This window comes from Leishmania major, chromosome 31 (assembly GCF_000002725.2).
Source record: "Leishmania major strain Friedlin complete genome, chromosome 31".
In the NCBI taxonomy this organism is placed as follows: domain Eukaryota; phylum Euglenozoa; class Kinetoplastea; order Trypanosomatida; family Trypanosomatidae; genus Leishmania; species Leishmania major.
Genome location: NC_007272.2, coordinates 973,191 through 990,000, shown reverse-complemented (window position 1 = coordinate 990,000; position 16,810 = coordinate 973,191). Strand labels below are relative to the sequence as shown.

Below are 16,810 nucleotides of genomic sequence, written 5' to 3'. Positions count from 1 at the left end.
CTCATGGTGTGCCTGGACAGCGGCAGCATGAACTACTCGCAGGTGTGGCTCACGACGTCGCTGCGCGGCGTTGCGATCGGCGAGCTGACAGTGCAGACGCTGACGGAGAGCATGCACAGTGGCGTCGCCGGCGGCGTTGTGCCTGACACGTTCCGCATCACGCGCGAGCTCCTCAGCCGCATCGAGGACTGCAAGACGGGCGAGGTGACGATCCCGGAGGCCCACTGCGAGATCCCGCCCAACGCGGTCAAGGCGGCGGAGGCGATGAAGACGGTGCCGTTCAAGGAGCAGTTTGCGATGGCGGCGGGCGTGGCGACGGTGCCTGGCGACAACGTCGAGCTGGCGATTCAGAACTTTTGGAAGCCGAGCCTTACCGTGACGGGCGCCAACCTGCCGGACCCGCAGATCGCCGGCAACGTCATCCGCACCCACACAACGGTGAAGCTTTCCATGCGCCTGCCACCCCTGGTGAAGGCCGAGGCTGCACTGCAGGCGATGAAGCGCATCCTGGAGGCGGACCCGCCGTACGGCGCCAAGGTGGCCTTCAAGGGCGTGGGCGCCGGCAACGGCTGTGCTGCGCCGGAGCTGAAGCCGTGGCTGCAGGAGGTGCTGCACGAGGGCAGCACCGAGGCCTTCGGCAACACGTACGCGTGCCAGGGCATGGGTGGCGCCATCCCGTTCATCGGCATGCTCATCGACATGTATCCAGAGGCGCAGTTCGTCGTGACGGGTCTCCTCGGTCCGCAGAGCAACGCGCACGGGCCGAACGAGTTCCTGCACATCCCGTACGCTAAGGGGTTGACGTACAGCATCGCGCGCGTCGTGGCGGCGCACCTCCACAACACGCCCAAGTGAGGCAACGCGCCACGTGCCGGGGCGGTAAAAGAGGGCTGCAGGGGAAGCAACGAGAGAAGCGCCGGGCGTGATGGGGCAGAGGGGAAGGATGGGGGAGGCGAGAGGGACCCCAAGGCCACCGCCAAGTCCCAGCCCCTTCCCATCGCACCTCCTCGCATCCTGCTGCCGCTCCTCGTGCTACGCGGCTTCTCTCGTCGCTGCCCGTGGGCATCTCGCTGGTGCTCCCCCCCTTGCGCACTTTTTCTTTCGACACACGCAACGCGCCACCGGAGAACTGAGCGGCTGGTGGAGGAGCGGGGCTGGGGTGTGCATGGCGGAGCCGACAAGGCGCGAGCTCGGGCAAGCGCGTGCTTGACCGTTCTGGCGTGGGAGGGGGGTCCTCATACGCTCCCCTGCTGCGTTCTCCTTCCCTCTGTTTTGCACTTTGTCCCCGTACACACCGTATCGGCTACTTTCCCATGTTGCCCGATGCCGCCCAGCGGGACGGTCGTCTGTGCCCCTCGCCCGCCCCGTATTCGTGCCCCTTCCTGCCCTTGTCGAGTTAGGCCGTGACGCCCCCTCTTCTGTTTTATGGGCGGCAGTGCGAGCGTTTTTTCGTTCTCTGCGCGCTTCCCTCTGCTTGGGTGTGGTGGTGATGGCGCGCACGCATGCAGAACTGCTCGGCGTGTTGACACCGCTACGGCGCGGCAGCATACGACCGAGGCCATCATCCGCAAAGGTCGAGCTACGCATCTCCTCTTCGGTTTTTTTGTGCGTAGGTGCGCATGCGGTAATGTACGTGGCTATGTAACGGATGCTCCTATCATTCTTCTTCTTCTCTCCACACGCAACACACTCATGTGTTGTGGTGCGAAAGCGTTGCAGCTCACTGCTCCACTGGAGATGGCGTTTTTCTTTGTGGTGTGTCTCGCTGTTTGCGTTGCACTGCAGGACTCTTGTATACGCGAGACGGGTGATGTGAGAGGGTGATGGTTGGCGTCAGCACCGCCCTTCCCTCGCCAGTGCGTGAGAGAGAAGGAAGATGGGGATGTGCGTTACACGGAGGCCGTCGAGCGAGCCGGCGCATACGTCTCCAGCGCTCCGACTTCTGTGGAAGTGTGTGCGCGATCACTCTGCTGGCACCGAGGCTCGTGCCTATGCACGAACCAGAGTGCGGAGCCAGCCGTTCTTCCAGTTTCCTGTTGCACCAGGTGGAGACACGAAGGGGTGGGGCCTGGAAGGCGCATTGGTGTGTGGAATGCGGTTGTCGCTCGCAGTGGGCAAAGGAATGTGAGAAGAAGGAGCCCTCCGTCGTCCCTCCCTCCCTCCCTCCCTCCGTCGGGTCTTGTGGCACGTGTGTGTCCCGAGGAAGGCGAGCAACGGATCCACACAGACACGAAAAGGAAATCAATAACGGGAAAACCTCCGCAGGGACCGGCGCGCACTCACTTGCTGGCGTAGGACGGAGAGCAGGTACGGAGGAGAGCGAGCGACAGTTGGCTGTCAGCACCCCCTCTCTACGGTGCATCCTTACAATGCTCTGCGTATGCGCAGGATCCTGATATGCACAAAGAAACCCAAATAACGTTGCAGCTCATGTCCCAGTCATGATAAAACTGGGCGAGGGAAAGTGGGATCACCCTGGTGTGTTCTTACGAGTCCGACCCCTCCCTCAACACACACACACAGAATAAAGTGCAGTGTGATACCCGTTACGCTGCCAGGGCGCTTCCCTTCGTCTCCAGCGACATTCTCCACCACACATGACACCCATGCGAGGCTCCTGTCCTCTTCTACGACCTCCAATAGACTTATCTCTGTTTCTTTCTTTCTCCTTCTCGTCTGTTCTTATGCCTCTCGCCTTGTCATCACTCTATGAATGCATCTCTGCTTTCCATGCACGTCGAACTGGGCAGGTGTACTAGCATCTTAGGAGGTGGTCATTCACGTACGTGCACGCGCATACGCATACACCCTCTCACTCTCCTGGAATACACTCCTGTGCGAGTGTGGGGGCGGGCTTGACTGCACTTATCGGATCACTGCTGGACTCCCGCTCGCTCACGGTGTGCGCGTCGTTCTCTGCCCCCTCCTCCTCCTCCCCTGTGTGGGTGCATGTCGCTGCTCTCTTCAGCCCAGCCCTTCTGCATCATTTTCTCGTCTCTCTTTTTTTTTGCTGTTTTTGTTTGTCGTTTGGAGGGGGTGCGCAAACCTTGTGTTGCTGAGAGGCGGTGGTGACGCGCATACAACCGCAGACACTGGCATCCCCGCGCCCTCCCTTCCCTTAGCATATGCTTTCTTTTATGGTTGCTCTTGCTGCTCCTCTTTCCCGACAAGGTTGTCTCGTCTCATTTTCTCTTTTGTGTATCGGTTTTAACGTATGGGTGGTGGGTAGGTGTGTCCCAGAGTGCCCCCCCCCTTTTCCCAACAAGTGTGCTATACTTCTAGTGACCATGTGTCACGGCGGAGTTAGAAGCTAGTCAGCCTTTTCCACGCACTGCATCTGTTTTGTTGTTGTTTGTTCTTTTGCTTGCTCCCCCACCATCACCACCATCCACTCACTCACTCACACACACACACACGTCATACACCTCTCACCCTCTGTTCCAGTTGGTCTTCATCTCTCTTATTCACCGCTCTGCCTCTGCGCTGGTCGCTCACAACCAACCTCGCAGGTGGGGTGGGCAATCCAAAGAACCAGCAAAAAAAGGGGGGTACAGAGGAGAGCTAACAGAAAGACCAACTAAACCAGCGTGAGCGGTAAAGTCTCTCCGTTTTTGTGTGTTTGTGTTGCGTGCGTGTGTGTGCGTGTGTGTGTGTGTGTGTGTGTCCCTGCTTCCCTTTTTTTCGTATAGCCTCGCGCCAAATGCTTGTCTAACTGCTCGTGACTCCCCCTCTCTTTAGTGCATTTTTTTACTGATTTTCTAGACTGTATAACGACTCCTCTGTTCCCCTTGGAGCTGGCACGATTCAATCATCGACGGAGTATTTCTCTCCCTCCATTGTGGCCCATATTTTTATCAACGTACTGCGCCGTCACCCAGCGGTTTCCCTCCCCTCTCTTCGACGATCAGCAGCTGTGTGTGTGTGTGTGTGTGTGTGTAGCTCCGTGTGGGGGTCTGTGGGTGCTTCCCTTGTTTTTCCTCCGCTTAGCCGTCGGTGGACGTGTCAGCTGCAAATCGCTTCTCGTGTGAGTCTGCGCTGCACGCACTTCTGCTTTGACGTTTTTCCCCTGGGCTCTTCTATCCGCCCATCCCCTCTCTCCCCCTCACTCCTCCCTTCTTGGGGTCTGGTGTCCCGTGAATTCGTTAGCTCAACGTCTCGTGTGCCTCTTTATGAGGCTCATCCGTGCGTTTTTTTTTGTTCACGTTATTCCGTCATCTATCGTGCCTATCTTCCTCGTGGGCGACGGCGTCTGGGTCGGCGTGTACGGGCTTGGTGCCACGGCGTACTCGTTGTCGGCACCGCGACGCTTCGCCCCGGCCACGGCAAGTCTCGCCCTCTCCCCGCAAAGTGTCTGGCACGGATACAAGTGAGCCGCAGCGGTCAGAGCCAGAAAACGAAGAGAAGTCGGCGGTGGTCCTCCCCTCACGCCCCGAAGCAGTAACAAGCCTACTGCGTTTGTTTGTTGTGTTTTCTTTCTTATAGCATGGAGTGCATCAACCAAGAGAGCGCGAGCGCACGCTCGGCAACTAACGTGGCCAGCGGTGTAGATGAACCAGCAGTAGCTGCAGTCCCGTTCTCACCGCTTCAGGTGGAGCTGCAGAGGCCAGACCCACTCTCGAAATCCCTCTGTGAGACGGTGCAGCGCTCTCAGTCATCGGCGTCCAACGCCGCTGAAGCCAACGACACCGATGTCCCGCCCCTCCTTGGCGGCGACCCGGCCGCGGCGCACTCCTCCTCTATCATATCCTCACACGACGCGTCGTTCTACAACAGCCTCATGGTGAGCCGGGCAGAGAACCTGGATGCGCTGGAGAGCTGCACGAGTCGCACTGGACGCAACTTGATTTCACAATCCGCTGGTGCGGCAGCAGAGAGGTACGCGCAGGAGCAGTCGCCTTCAGCCGAGCTGCGCCTCTCCACACCCAGGCGCCGACTAGCTCCAAACTCTGCGGTTTCGCAAGGCGGTAAAGAGGAGGTTGCACCCAACGTAGAGGCAGAGACCGCCTCACAGCAACACGTCTCATCCGGTGCTGCGGTGAGGGCAGTGGAGTCAGTCGTGGCAGCAGCAGGCCCCCACAGCGTTGGTGCCGAAGACCACAGCAGCGGCTCGCAGGCGCACGCGCACGAATGTCTGACGTCGCCAGCAGGCAATGTGAAAACGCTTGAGGGGCTCCTGGACTGGCGCGCGCACCTTTCCGCTTGGCAGCAGTCTGTGGGAACGCAGGAGAGCCACCATACAGATGGCAACAACAACACTGTAAAACACATGTGCAATGATCAGGCAAGCGAGAGGAATATGGTTGGACGTGTGAATCGGAAGGGAGCGCTGGCGTCGGAGGGCTCGCAGGTATCTTCGCGCTCAGAATGTCTGCAGGGCTGCCATGGTGGCTGTCACAGAACTCCAGCAGCCTCATCGTCCTCTCCCAGCACAGATGCGATTACATCAGCCGAGAGTAACGCTGCTGGTGGGGACACCATAGCGGTAACCCACAACCCTCAAGGCCAACACAGCCATCCCCCCAGCGGCGCGGCCAGCCAGACGGAGGTGGTAGATGCCTTCTTTACCAAGGAGTCCTCGAGCGCCTCCTCTTCGCATCCTCGCAGTCCGGCGCAGGTGGACGGACACCCCTGGAGCACACAGCTAAGTGCCCATCTAGAGCAGCACTTCTCTACGGGCGACAATCTCGCCACACAAGCGCCGCCCACAGCTCACGTCACCATCATTGACGGCCGGGTCTTGAGGGAAAGAGGAGGAACGGGCAAAAGCGGTAGACCACGCGGTGCGGGCTCGCCAACGTTGTCGTTGTCGCGGTGTGTGGAAGGCATAGGATTGGAGGATCACCATCCACCAAACAGCACTGGGCACAGCTCGCCCTACAGTCACTCCGCTCTCCCGCACGGAGTTGAACGCCGGTCATGGGTGCGTAGTGCTCTGCCACCATCAGCACCCACACACATTCTCCTGCACTCCTCGCCGGTAGGCGGCTTTGACGGCTGCCGAAGCCGCGACAACTGTAACAACCCTCACTCCGGAAGCAATAAGAGCACAATCGGCAGTGCCGGCATTCAGCGCCAGCACTCCCGCGAGGCGTCACTCTCGCAAGCAACGCCGCGTACGCCGGAGTCCTGGCGCCACAGAGTGAAGGCGATGCCTCCTATGGCGAAGCCGTTGAGGGAGCTGGCAGTGGAAGAGAAGTATCCAGTGTTTTCAGTGCCGGTCGATGAGGAAACTAACAAAGCCGTGGTGGCGTTCGTCTCTGGGCTTGTCCTGCTCATCTGCCTGGTGTTTATCTGTGCCATGTGACGGCGCGTTCACGACAACGCACTAATGGATGCATCGCCCCATCCACGTTGTATGCGTGCCAGAGAGTGCGCGGCGGAGACGCAAGAGGAGGATGAAAATTTCGCTATATGCATCAGATCCTCGTCTTCTGGGAAAGGCCCACCTCCGCCCCCCCCCCTTCCCCTCACTTTTGGGTCGTCTCTGTTGTGTGAATCTGTGCTGAGCTGGACAGGGTAGGGATGTGTCGGTAAAACGCGTAACGTCCTCTTTTTTGTTCTGCTGTGCCACCGTGTCTTGCATGCGTGTTGTATCTCCGTAGTGTATTGTGTGATCTTCTCCGTGGGTCGATGCCCTTTTCGTCCACGCGAAGTGCGCACTTTTGATGATGCTGCCGCCTTGGCGTGTGCGCCCTCCTCCATATCCGCGTGATTTCCTTGTGTAGAAATGTGGGTTGTGTGTCTGTACTGCTTGATATGTTGTGTGCGTGTGTGTATGCGTGTGAGGTGGTTTAGCTACCTTTTCGTTTCCTTTTTTTTGATCACGTGCGCGCTGTGTTTTTCTCCGTGAGCCTTCCGCCTTCTCCGTCCGAATGTGTTTGTATTCCACCCAATGAGTTAATTGGGTCATGTGGTGACGGAGAGTAGGCAACGTCAAAAAGTTCGACAATACACAACACAATAACGGCCGCGCAGCTCGAATACCGTCTCTACTGCCTCGTCGCTTTGCTCACAGAGTGTGTAAGGAAGAGGGGGCGAGAGAGAGAGAGAGAGAGAAAGCACCAGACGCGGCAAGAGCAGAATGGTGTGCGGCACTTTTTTGTTTTGCCAGCAAGCCTCATCAGCAGACATGTGGCAAGGCGATGAGCTGTGCGTGCTCTCGGACGCCTCTCCAATGGCGTGCGTGTCATGCGTGCCGAAGTCGATCCAAATGTGGCGCCTTTGCGGCTTGTTCGACAAGAATCGATGTGCCGAGTTGCTCGGCAGGCCTTGGAGTCTCCGTTTTTCGGCTTTAATTACCCTTACTTGCACTCTGCCTATTTCGTCGCTCCCCCTCCCTCTTCTCTGATCACCTACACAACAACTTTGCAACACGCTTACTCGTAAAACTAACATATTCGTGCACGGTAACGGCACGGTCCCATCTCGCTGTATATGCTCGCAGCTAGCACACGTCACGCCAGGACACTGTTCTCTAGTAGTCTGCGACGTTGTCTCCTTCATTTGAGTATTTGTACCTCCCTTCATCTCCATCTCCCCTACTCTCTTGACAGGAGATACGCACCGCAACACACTGGTGTTCGTCTTGTGCCACCATCGTTATCATACAGCAGCATCATCGTTATCATCTGCGCTCGCTGTTTTGAGCGCTTGCCCCCCCCCACCCCACACACACACACAAACACACTCACACGTGCACTCCCTCTTTCCATTCACCTAGCTCCTGTGACTGTTTACCGACACAAGCTCTTTTTTTGTTGTTTGTCTGTTCGTCTATTTCCTTTCTCCTCCTGCCCCCCCCCCCTCCTGTTCGCCGTTGTGCGTGCGTGTGTGTGTGTGCGTGCGTGTGCTTCTCCTCTCCTTGGTGGAAGTCTACCCGCTTGGTCACCCTTCAAATAAAAAAACGAAAGAGGAAAGATCCGCCCCCGTCCGCCCGCCACCCCGCCACCCCTTTCTCCTGCCCTCGCCTTGCCCCCGCCTCCTTTCTCTCGCTCCTCGAGGTATACGCAACAGTGGAAACCCTCTAGGACACGGTCTCCTGCAGTCCTCCCTCCCTCTCTCCCCCCCCATCTTATTGCTTCTTCTTCGTACGCTTGTTTTCTGTCTTCATTTTCTTTCTTCAAATTGAACAACACCCGCTTGACTGTCTCTGCTCCCTCGCCTCCCACCCCACCCCTCTACGCCACACACGTCCTCCATTGTTTTTTGTGCCTCTATGCACACGTGAGCAGACAGCCACTGTCGTACGCCGGCCGGTGGTCTGTAGAGGCTTGCGTCCCGCTTCCTCTCCCCCGTTGCGTGTATCCTGGCGCGTTTGTTTGCTTCGGCACGCAGGCTTTGGTGCTTGCCCCCTCCCTCCCTGTCTCCCTCTCCCTCCCTCCCTCCCTCCGAAGCAGGCACACCTTTATGTATAACGCGGCTGCTTTCTTCGCTGTAGGGACTGTGAAGGTGCGTCTCTGAACCGCACCCACACAATACGGAACTCAACTAAGTTTTCGCATCCTTTGTCGTTCTATGTGCTTTCCGTTTCGTTTGCAGACGTTCCGAACACCGACAAAAGGTGCCGACATCTCGCAGCACACGACTGCCCCCCCCCCTCCCCCTCCTCCTCCCCCTCAGCACCCTCTTATCATTTCCGTCTCCTTTTTCCTTTTCGTGTGCGCTTCACTTTCATCTTTGTTGTTTTGTCGTGCCCGCCCGCCCTCTCTTGCCCGGAGCAAGTTACTCGCAGAGGTCGCCGCTTACCGAAGCGAGCCATCCTTTGCAAGCAGTAGGCGAGATGTCGCATGTGCCCGCCGTGCTGTGGCGTATGGAGCTGTGGCTGTGTGCTCTCTTCATTTACGCAGCTTTCACCACAGCCGCGGCACCGTCCTCGTGCGGGCACAGCCAGATCGTCCACAAGCAAGGTCACCTCCCTCTCACATACGCAGCGCTGCGCAACAATGGCAACGGGCTGCGCTATCAGGTCGAAATGGACCTCGAGCGATGGAATGGCTCAGCCACCGACGAACAGCGTGCCGTCGAGCCACAGGCCACTGTCACGATCAGCAGCGACAGAGAGGACTCGGAGTGGGCCCCCATCCGCATTGCTGTCTTCATGCCCGATCTGGAGGACGAATCGAAGTACTGCACAGCCATTGGTCAGATGCGCCCCGATTCCAGCGGCTCCCTGGTACCGTGCACCAGCAACGCTGATCTCTTGACGGATGCGAAAAAGACCGTGCTGATCAACTCTATACTACCCCAGGCAGTCAACATGCACGCGCAGCGACTGAAGGTGCGTCGGCCGGCGGCCAGCACCTCCATCGTTGTGAACTCCATGCCGGGGTCATACTGCGGCTCCTTCACCGTCCCGACAGCGCACCGGACAACGGGCGTGCCGGACGCGGATTTTGTCGTCTACGTGGCAGCGGGTCCGACATCTACTCCGAAGAGCTTCATTGCGTGGGCTGTTACTTGCCAGTATTACCCCAACACGGCCACGGTCACGAGCCGCCCAGCTGTGGGAGTGATGTACTTCAACCCGCGCTACCTGCCGACCTCGGAAGGGGAGACGCAAGAGCACGTTGACCGTTACGGAGGCAACCCGTCTGGCAGCACAAATCGCCTTCGCCGCGTTGCCAGCCATGAACTGCTGCACGCGCTCGGCTTCACCTCAAGCGTCTTCAAGGCGCGCGGCATGTTTGCCACCGTCCCGTCTCTGCGTGGAAAAAGGAACGTACCGGTGCTGAACTCATCGGCTGTGCGCGCGGCTGCCAAGGCCAAGTACGGCATCTCTGACACAGAGGTGTTTTACGGCGTCGAGCTGGAAGATCAAGGCGCGCCGGGCACGTCACTTTCGCACTGGAAGCGCCGCGCCGCGAAGGATGAGCTGATGGCTCCTGTGTTCGGTCTGGCACGCTACAGCTCCTTGTCGCTCGCTGCCCTGGAGGATATGGGCTTCTACAAAGTCGACTTCAGTAAGGCCGAGCCTGTTGCCCTCGGCGCCACTGCAGGGGGTAAGCTCTTCACAGAGCCATGCTTGACGGAAGGCACCTCCAACACCCCTACGGTGTTCTGCGACAGCCTCAGCGCCTCGGTGCGCAGCTGCACGGCGGACCGGTTGAGCATTGGTCGGTGCGCCCTCACTACCTACTCCTCGGCTCTGCCAAGCTATGCGCAGTACTTCCCTAATCAGCCGACCCTCGGTGGCTCTCTGTCGCACAGCGACTACTGCCCCGTGATACAGCCCCTCTCCAACACCGGGTGCAGTGGCGGCTCGCTAGGTGCGATGCCGGGCAGCATCACTGGTGATAACGCGCGCTGCTTCGACGCAGACAATCTGCTGGTAAAGTTCACATTCACTCAGCCTGGTGCCATCTGTGCCAAGGTACACTGCAAGAACGCGTCTCGCACCTATGAGGTGCTCGTGATCGGCGCGAACAGCTGGCTCTCGTGTGGCGCCGGTGGCACTGGGGTGACGGTGCAGCCAGCAGTGAGTAGCCCCAACGTGTTCCTGAAGGGCGGCCGTATTGCCTGTCCGCCTTACGACGATGTGTGCTACGCGAACCCGGTCGCCTTCGCGGAAGTGGAAGCGCCCCCCACCACCTCCACAACAGCCTCACCAAGCGCGGCTACAGCTGCCACGCACGGAATGGTCGTTAGCGGCCTTGTTGCTGTTGCTGTGTTGCTCGGTGTGTGCATCTGCTAAGTAAAAGGCGGTGTGGCGGAGACGGGCACTGTACAGCTATACGCGTCTACTGCCCATCCTCTTCTTCCACCACCTCTTACTGCTCCCGTGTGTGTGCCTTCCACGACTGCCTCGCATATGTATACAGTGTATACATGTATGCATGTCCTTGGCAGGTGTACCGAAGGCGAAGCACCGGCACGCGCTCCTCCATCACCATTGTCGTCTCGCGCACCTTTCCTTTCTCCCGTCACACGTGACGTGTGTGGGGCAGAGCAGGACAGAAGTGACGCATGTCAGGCAGGGGGAGGGGGAGACCCCGAGCGAGAGAACGAAGGAGTGCATGGCAGCGCAACCCTTCCCAACCGAAATCAACTTTTTTCTCCCCCACTCCCCCCCACCCCACCCGCGCGCGCACTCTTCGTTCCTTCTGCCACGCTTACGCACGCGCAGGCTCCGCTGTCTCGGTGCGACAAGTATTGCGGCCGTCTTGCGTGAGTAGTGCACTCGGTGCCACCTGCCGCCAACAGCAACGGCAGCAGCAGCAGCAGCGGTATCAACACACGCATGCGCGACGAGGTGCAACAGACAAAACCACTACTTTTCTATGGTTTGTCTATTGTTTTATTCCGGGAAGCCCCCTCAAATGCGTATCGCCGAGTCCTGCAGCATCTTTGTTCTTGTTGGTCTCAGCTATGTACATATTGTTCAGCAGCAGCAGCAGCAGCTGTTTCCCCCCCCCCTCCTCCTCCTCCCTGTTTAGCTTCTATTCTTTCTGCGTTGATTGTGCCCTTTTCTTTTGTTTTCCCTCCTCCTCCTTCGCTTTCGTTTTTGTTTTTGCGTGTGTGTGTGTGTGTGTGAGTTGTGCGCCCGTTTTGCAGCCCCTCTCCCATATCGGCACTTAGGCGTGCTAAGGCGATTGCTGGCCGGCTTAATAACGAAGACGTCACCCCCTGCCCCTGCAAGCCGACGCGCCACGCCGTCACTCACTCCCTCTATAAGCATCTCTTCGCCGTCACTGTGCGAACAACGTCTCTCCCGTGCTCATCAGGCTCAAGTCAACGCGACACATACGTGTGTATATTTCTGTGTGTGTGTGTGTGTGTGCGTGTACTACTCCGCCGATGAGAGGGAAGCCGTCGTGTGGCACAGTACCCGGCTTCCGTCACCTAATATTCTTTCCTGAATGTCGTCCCTAAGTCGCGAACTCCTCTAGCAGCACCCTATACCGAAGCCCGCCTTCCGTCGAACATCATCTTGACGTGAGGCTCTCGTTCCCTCACGCTGACCTCAGCCACACGTTGCACACACACACACACACCGTTGTGTTTGGCTGCAAGAGCCTACCCCAGCGCACCGGCGAATAAACTCACCAGTCTGCTGCATTCGCTCATCTGTCACTGATTGCATGTGCCCCACATGTACCATCCTTTCCAAGTGCAGAGGAGACCCTGGTTCATCCATGTCGATGCGGTGCCGGGATGCAAGAGAACGGTGCACCCCTGCGGCAGCCTCTCTAGGGATGTGATCCACAACGCTCACAACTCGCTTCCACTTCCTCCACTCCATTGCGAACCTCCACACTGTACGTCCACTATCCCACACCCAACGTGCAGCGCGTCAACGGCGACATCTCGTTATCGACCCTCTCCCCTCATTATCGCTGCCTCGCTTTGAGGCCAGAACACCATCGCCGCCTCGCACACCACCATCGGGATCGCAGAGGCAGATTTCATCCTCTATCTCTCCGCGGCCCCGATTCTCGTAACGTCATCACCTGGACAACGACCTGTCAAGTACTTTAGCAACGGTCGCCCCTCCGCCGGCATCCTCAACGTGTCGCCCAAGGGCATCGCCGCCTACCTGCAGACCGTGCACGTCCTCACACGAGGCGCGGCACGCGCGCAGCTTCAGCACCAACACCTTCTCGGCACACAATGTGATCCTCAAGAACCTTCGCGGCAATGGCTACGCTCCAGCCAGCCAACACCGCCAAGGTGGCCGAAAAAGCAAAGGTGCAGTTCGGCTGCAGCACGCAGGCATCTATCAACACCAACTACAGCTCTGACACCCCGGCATCCTGCTCAGCAACACCTACGGCATCGCGTCACGCCGCTTCCATACACCGGCCTGCGTCGCGCAGGGCTACTAGTCGAGGCGCATCGCGATGTCAGCAGCGACGCTAGGGTCGCAGACTTGACTCTTTCCACCGTTTGCGAGTTCGTTGCCTCTGCCTGAGATCTCCTGGGTGTGTTATTGGTGACGTAAGCCGCTGGCACTCACTCTTTTGCTTTCACACCTCTGTACTGAGGCCTTGGCCTGATTTTTGCTCTCTTTCCGTTCTCTCTTCCATTCCCCTCATGACGGGGAACACCTCAGCGTGGCATAAAGGGGAATGGACATGTTCACTAAAGGTATCTCTTCCGTTTACTGTTGTGCTCCTCGCCTTCCTCTGTACCCCCTCCCCCCTCCCCTGCTCTCACCCCCTCTTCTTTCCTGTCTTCCCCTTTCTCTGGCTTGTTTTGCCAACGCGCATTTGTCGCCATATGCGCCTCCGGGGGGCAGAGGTGACAACCCCGTTACCCCGCACAGCGCCGCCAGGGGCAGCCCGAAGACGAAGCGAATGCCAAGCCGCGTTGTGCCCCCTGCCCCCGGCCAGAAAGCGAAGCTGCTCTTCAGCTGCTGAACTCGATGCTGCCCCTTCGCTTGGGAGAGAGGGGGCGATCATTACTTTCCAATGCCCCCCCCCACCAAAAAAAAGGGGGGCCCTATCCGCCAGCACCATGCGCGCGACAAGATCGGCGGCGCGCTCCTTTTCTTCCGCCTCGCCCCGGCGCGGCGCTTCCCCTCGGTCGCTTTCCCCTCGGTGGCCGCCATTCTCCTGCGCCAGCGGCCCCCGCTGGCGGCGGGAAGAGGGCGCCGGTGCGCCTCGGGCCAGGGGCAGGCTGCCCACGCCCCGCAGCGGGGGGGGCGGGGGGCCCGGCGCCCCAAAGGCGGGCATGCGCCGACCCCCCACCACCCGGTGGCCAGCCCCCAGCCTCGACCGCGGCGCAGGCACCAAAGCGCCCCGCCCAGCGCCAGCTGCACGCCGCCCTTTATTTTTACCACGGCAACGCCCCACCACGCCATTGATTCGAGGCCATAGCTTGGCAAGCTTTCCGGCCTCGACGCAACGTGCTCAACCGAATCGAATTTCGACCCCATTCACTACGCGGAGACCTACCCCAAGAGCAAGGGTATCGGCTGTGTTCTGGTGTATGGCCACAGAAACCACAAGGCACACATTTGAGTCATTCCACAAGGGGCCAACGGTGAGATGCAGGTCGGCATTGTACCCCTGGGCACACAGAAGTGGTGTCCATCGACAGACAGAAGTAGGACGCAAACTTGTTCATCATGCAGGATGACAAGGTCTTCGGGCGTGACGGAACCGGTATGAAGGGCTTCGTCGCGGTTGCTGTGTCGCTCACCTCAGTGTTTCTGAAAATGAAGCGTATGGAGTCGGTCCGCTACGCCTTCTCCTCCGACGAGGAAGTCGACTGCATTGGTGTCCCATATCTCATCTCGCACCTCAAGGAGCACGGCATTATGGCAGGCGGCTGCATCACAGAAAAGGTGCGGCTCGCATGGCTGTGTGCACTGCGAACACGGGTTTTGCTTCACGGAAGGTTGAGGTAGAGGGTAAGGTGATTCGCTCCTCTTTGGTGGCAGGCAAGAGCTGCAACACCATCGAGTACACGGCTTCGATCATTCCCAAGATCCGTTAGGTGGTGCTTGGGCTCCGCGAGCGGGTCGGGGTGCACGCTAGCCCGCGCCGCTGCAGCGCCGGTCGACTCCCCACAGTTGCCCCCTCATGCCTACCGGTATGATTGAGCGTGGCAGCGCCGCAAGCACGGTCCCGGCAGTGCGCAACTTCGTCCTCCGCGTTTGCTTCACCTACTTCGTCGTGGCCACGAAGACACATTGATCACCGAAATTAGCAACGCTGTACTCCCGAAGATGCGGCAGAAGCGCCTGGACGCCACGGTAGAGCTTTTGAACACGGTGCTTATCGAAGCCCTCAACGGCAACAAGGAGGCCGCATTCACGACGGGTGTGCGATGCCTCTGCAAGGTTAAGATTGTATGGAAGAAGAGCGACAGCATTGACTCGGGCCTCTTCCAGGAGTGCCTCGAGACTCCCTTAGCGATTGTGACACCAAGGTCGATCCAAGTGGGGCACACAGCAAGCAAGTATGTGCATGTGGTCGTGATGGAGCATTGCTGGATTGTAAGCAGGCCATGACTCCGTGTGGGGGGGTAGGGGTTTGTCTCTCTTTGTTCTTTTCAGCATTGCAAGCGCCTCGTACTTGTGCCGCTAAGCTCGTGGGACATGCAGATGACGTGCTCTGCGGGTCTTCGCAGCGTTCGATGTTTGTATTCTCTCACCTCAACCTTCTGCTCTTCATTGATCAAGGGAAGGAGGCGCAGCGTGTCTAATATCCACCTTCTCTTCTACTTTTGTTCTTACTCCTGCTCTTGAGGAACTGCGCGCACCCACGTTGTACGCTTTCTCTCTCTTGGTTTTCCTTCCCTTGCTCCTTCCCAGTGACTCTCGCTCTTCCCTGATAACCTTTCGGCCATACGATCACGATCCTTGCGCCACTCTAACAATGGCACTGCTTACGCATGTATTGACAAAGATAGCATGCAAATCCAAACACACACACACACACAGGATAGGCTGCAAGCCACGTGCATGCAGCCTGGGTGCCCATGCTGCAGCCGCGGTCCGTGGTAGCCAGCTGCTTTATCGTGAAAGAGGATCTCCGTCTGCTTGGCATGCCGATGATGTGAATGTGATGCACATTTGGAGGCGCAGGAGCGACTCGCCCGTCTCTCCCCTCTTCCGTGCTACCGTACACCCTTCAGTCCTTCCCTCCGTTCCTCCTGTTTTCATATGGTGTTGCCCTTGACGCTCCGCCTAGTCCATGTCGGTCGTCTTATCACCCACATCGATACACTTGGCGGGACTAGCCTGTCAGGTGCACGCGTTTGCGACACTGTTGCCTGCCCTCTGTACACGGCGTCTGTGCAGTGGAGCCTCTGTGCACACCAGCCCCTCACACACAAAAAGTGACGGAGCGTGTCGTGGCTTTATCTTTGGTCTGGTGTATGTCTAACGTCTCTCGCCTCGACGTTGTTTTTCTTTTGTCGACGCGTACACCATCATTCCTCTCCCTGTTTCTCTTCTCAAAATCTTCTGGTGCCTGCTTCGTTCTTTCCCTCAATCTCGCGGCCGCCTTTCTCTAGCGGCGGTTTAGTCGGCGTTGCGTGTGAGTATGACTCGGTTCTCTTATGTATCTCCTTCTTTCCGTCCTCTTTGTTTTCTCCTCTCTCTCCCTCTCTGTCGGTAACTAGTGTGCTCTCCTGTGCTTCCCTCTCCCCAACCAAGGGCTGCCTACATCACTGTTGCACCCCGTAACGCAGCTGCTTGAACGGCTGCCCGTTCTTCAAAGGGAGCGCCAGTAAGCGAGAGAGAGAGAGAGAGAAGGCAAGATCTGCCGTTTCATGAATGCCCAGGTTACATGCTCCTCCACTCAGCCACATTTGTGTTGAACACAGCAAGTTGCGCTGCCATCTTCCCCCGATTGTTTACGCCAGAGGGTGCCGCCACTAACGCAGTCGTTGGCAGGTGCATGGCTCGTCGCAGCCGAACTCTTCCAGAACCACCCACCTTACGCTCCTCGTCGAATAGCACGCGTGAACCTTTGCAGCCGCGGCAAGCGCCATCGCAGGCGCACACACCAGCGCATCCGCCAGCCCCCACACGCACAGGAGAGCCATCATCGTTGCGGCAGGTTGGCAGCGTGCAGCCAAGAGTCGAACCGCTTTGCCTCAATGGCGGTGTCCTTGGAGCTCTCGGGCAGCCAGGTTAGCAGCGAAAAAGGCCCCCGGCGCCAGGAGCGCTCCTTGGTGTCTGACCGGGTGCCTGCAGCTGTGTAGCTCGATGAGCCCAAGGCCCATGTGCTGGCGTGCTCTCCGCAGCCTCGGCCCAGTTTGCCGAGCGTTGAAGTAGCCGTCGCGGCTTCTGGTGATGCTGAGAACGGAGAGGACAGTGTCGCTTTTGAACGAGAACGCAGCCTGCACTCGAGTGAGCTTC

General features: G+C 58.5%; 3 protein-coding genes and 1 non-coding gene across 4 annotated transcripts in view; all 4 read left to right on the top strand.

Annotated features, from left to right (window-relative positions):
- Positions 1-855, top strand: part of LMJF_31_2020 (succinyl-diaminopimelate desuccinylase-like protein) — a gene marked incomplete at both ends in the record, with an annotated part of 1,731 nt that extends 876 nt beyond the window's left edge. The window contains one exon of the mRNA XM_001685136.1: positions 1-855. This exon is cut by the window's left edge and continues 876 nt beyond it. Within this exon, the coding sequence (XP_001685188.1) occupies positions 1-855 (855 nt within the window).
- A 3,628-nt stretch (positions 856-4,483) lies between these two features.
- On the top strand, positions 4,484-6,304 carry LMJF_31_2010 (hypothetical protein; the record flags this gene model as incomplete). Its single annotated transcript, XM_001685135.1, has 1 exon — positions 4,484-6,304. The coding sequence occupies one exon, from the start codon at positions 4,484-4,486 to the stop codon at positions 6,302-6,304; it is 1,821 nt and encodes a 606-aa protein (XP_001685187.1).
- Positions 6,305-8,779: 2,475 nt separating this feature from the next.
- On the top strand, positions 8,780-10,690 carry LMJF_31_2000 (GP63-like protein, leishmanolysin-like protein; the record flags this gene model as incomplete). The annotated part of the gene is made up of 1 exon (XM_001685134.1): positions 8,780-10,690. The coding sequence occupies one exon, from the start codon at positions 8,780-8,782 to the stop codon at positions 10,688-10,690; it is 1,911 nt and encodes a 636-aa protein (XP_001685186.1).
- Positions 10,691-13,624: 2,934 nt separating this feature from the next.
- Positions 13,625-15,479, top strand: LMJF_31_ncRNA3. Its single transcript, XR_002460987.1, has one exon. It is a non-coding gene (non-coding RNA).
- The last annotated feature ends 1,331 nt before the right edge of the window (positions 15,480-16,810 follow it).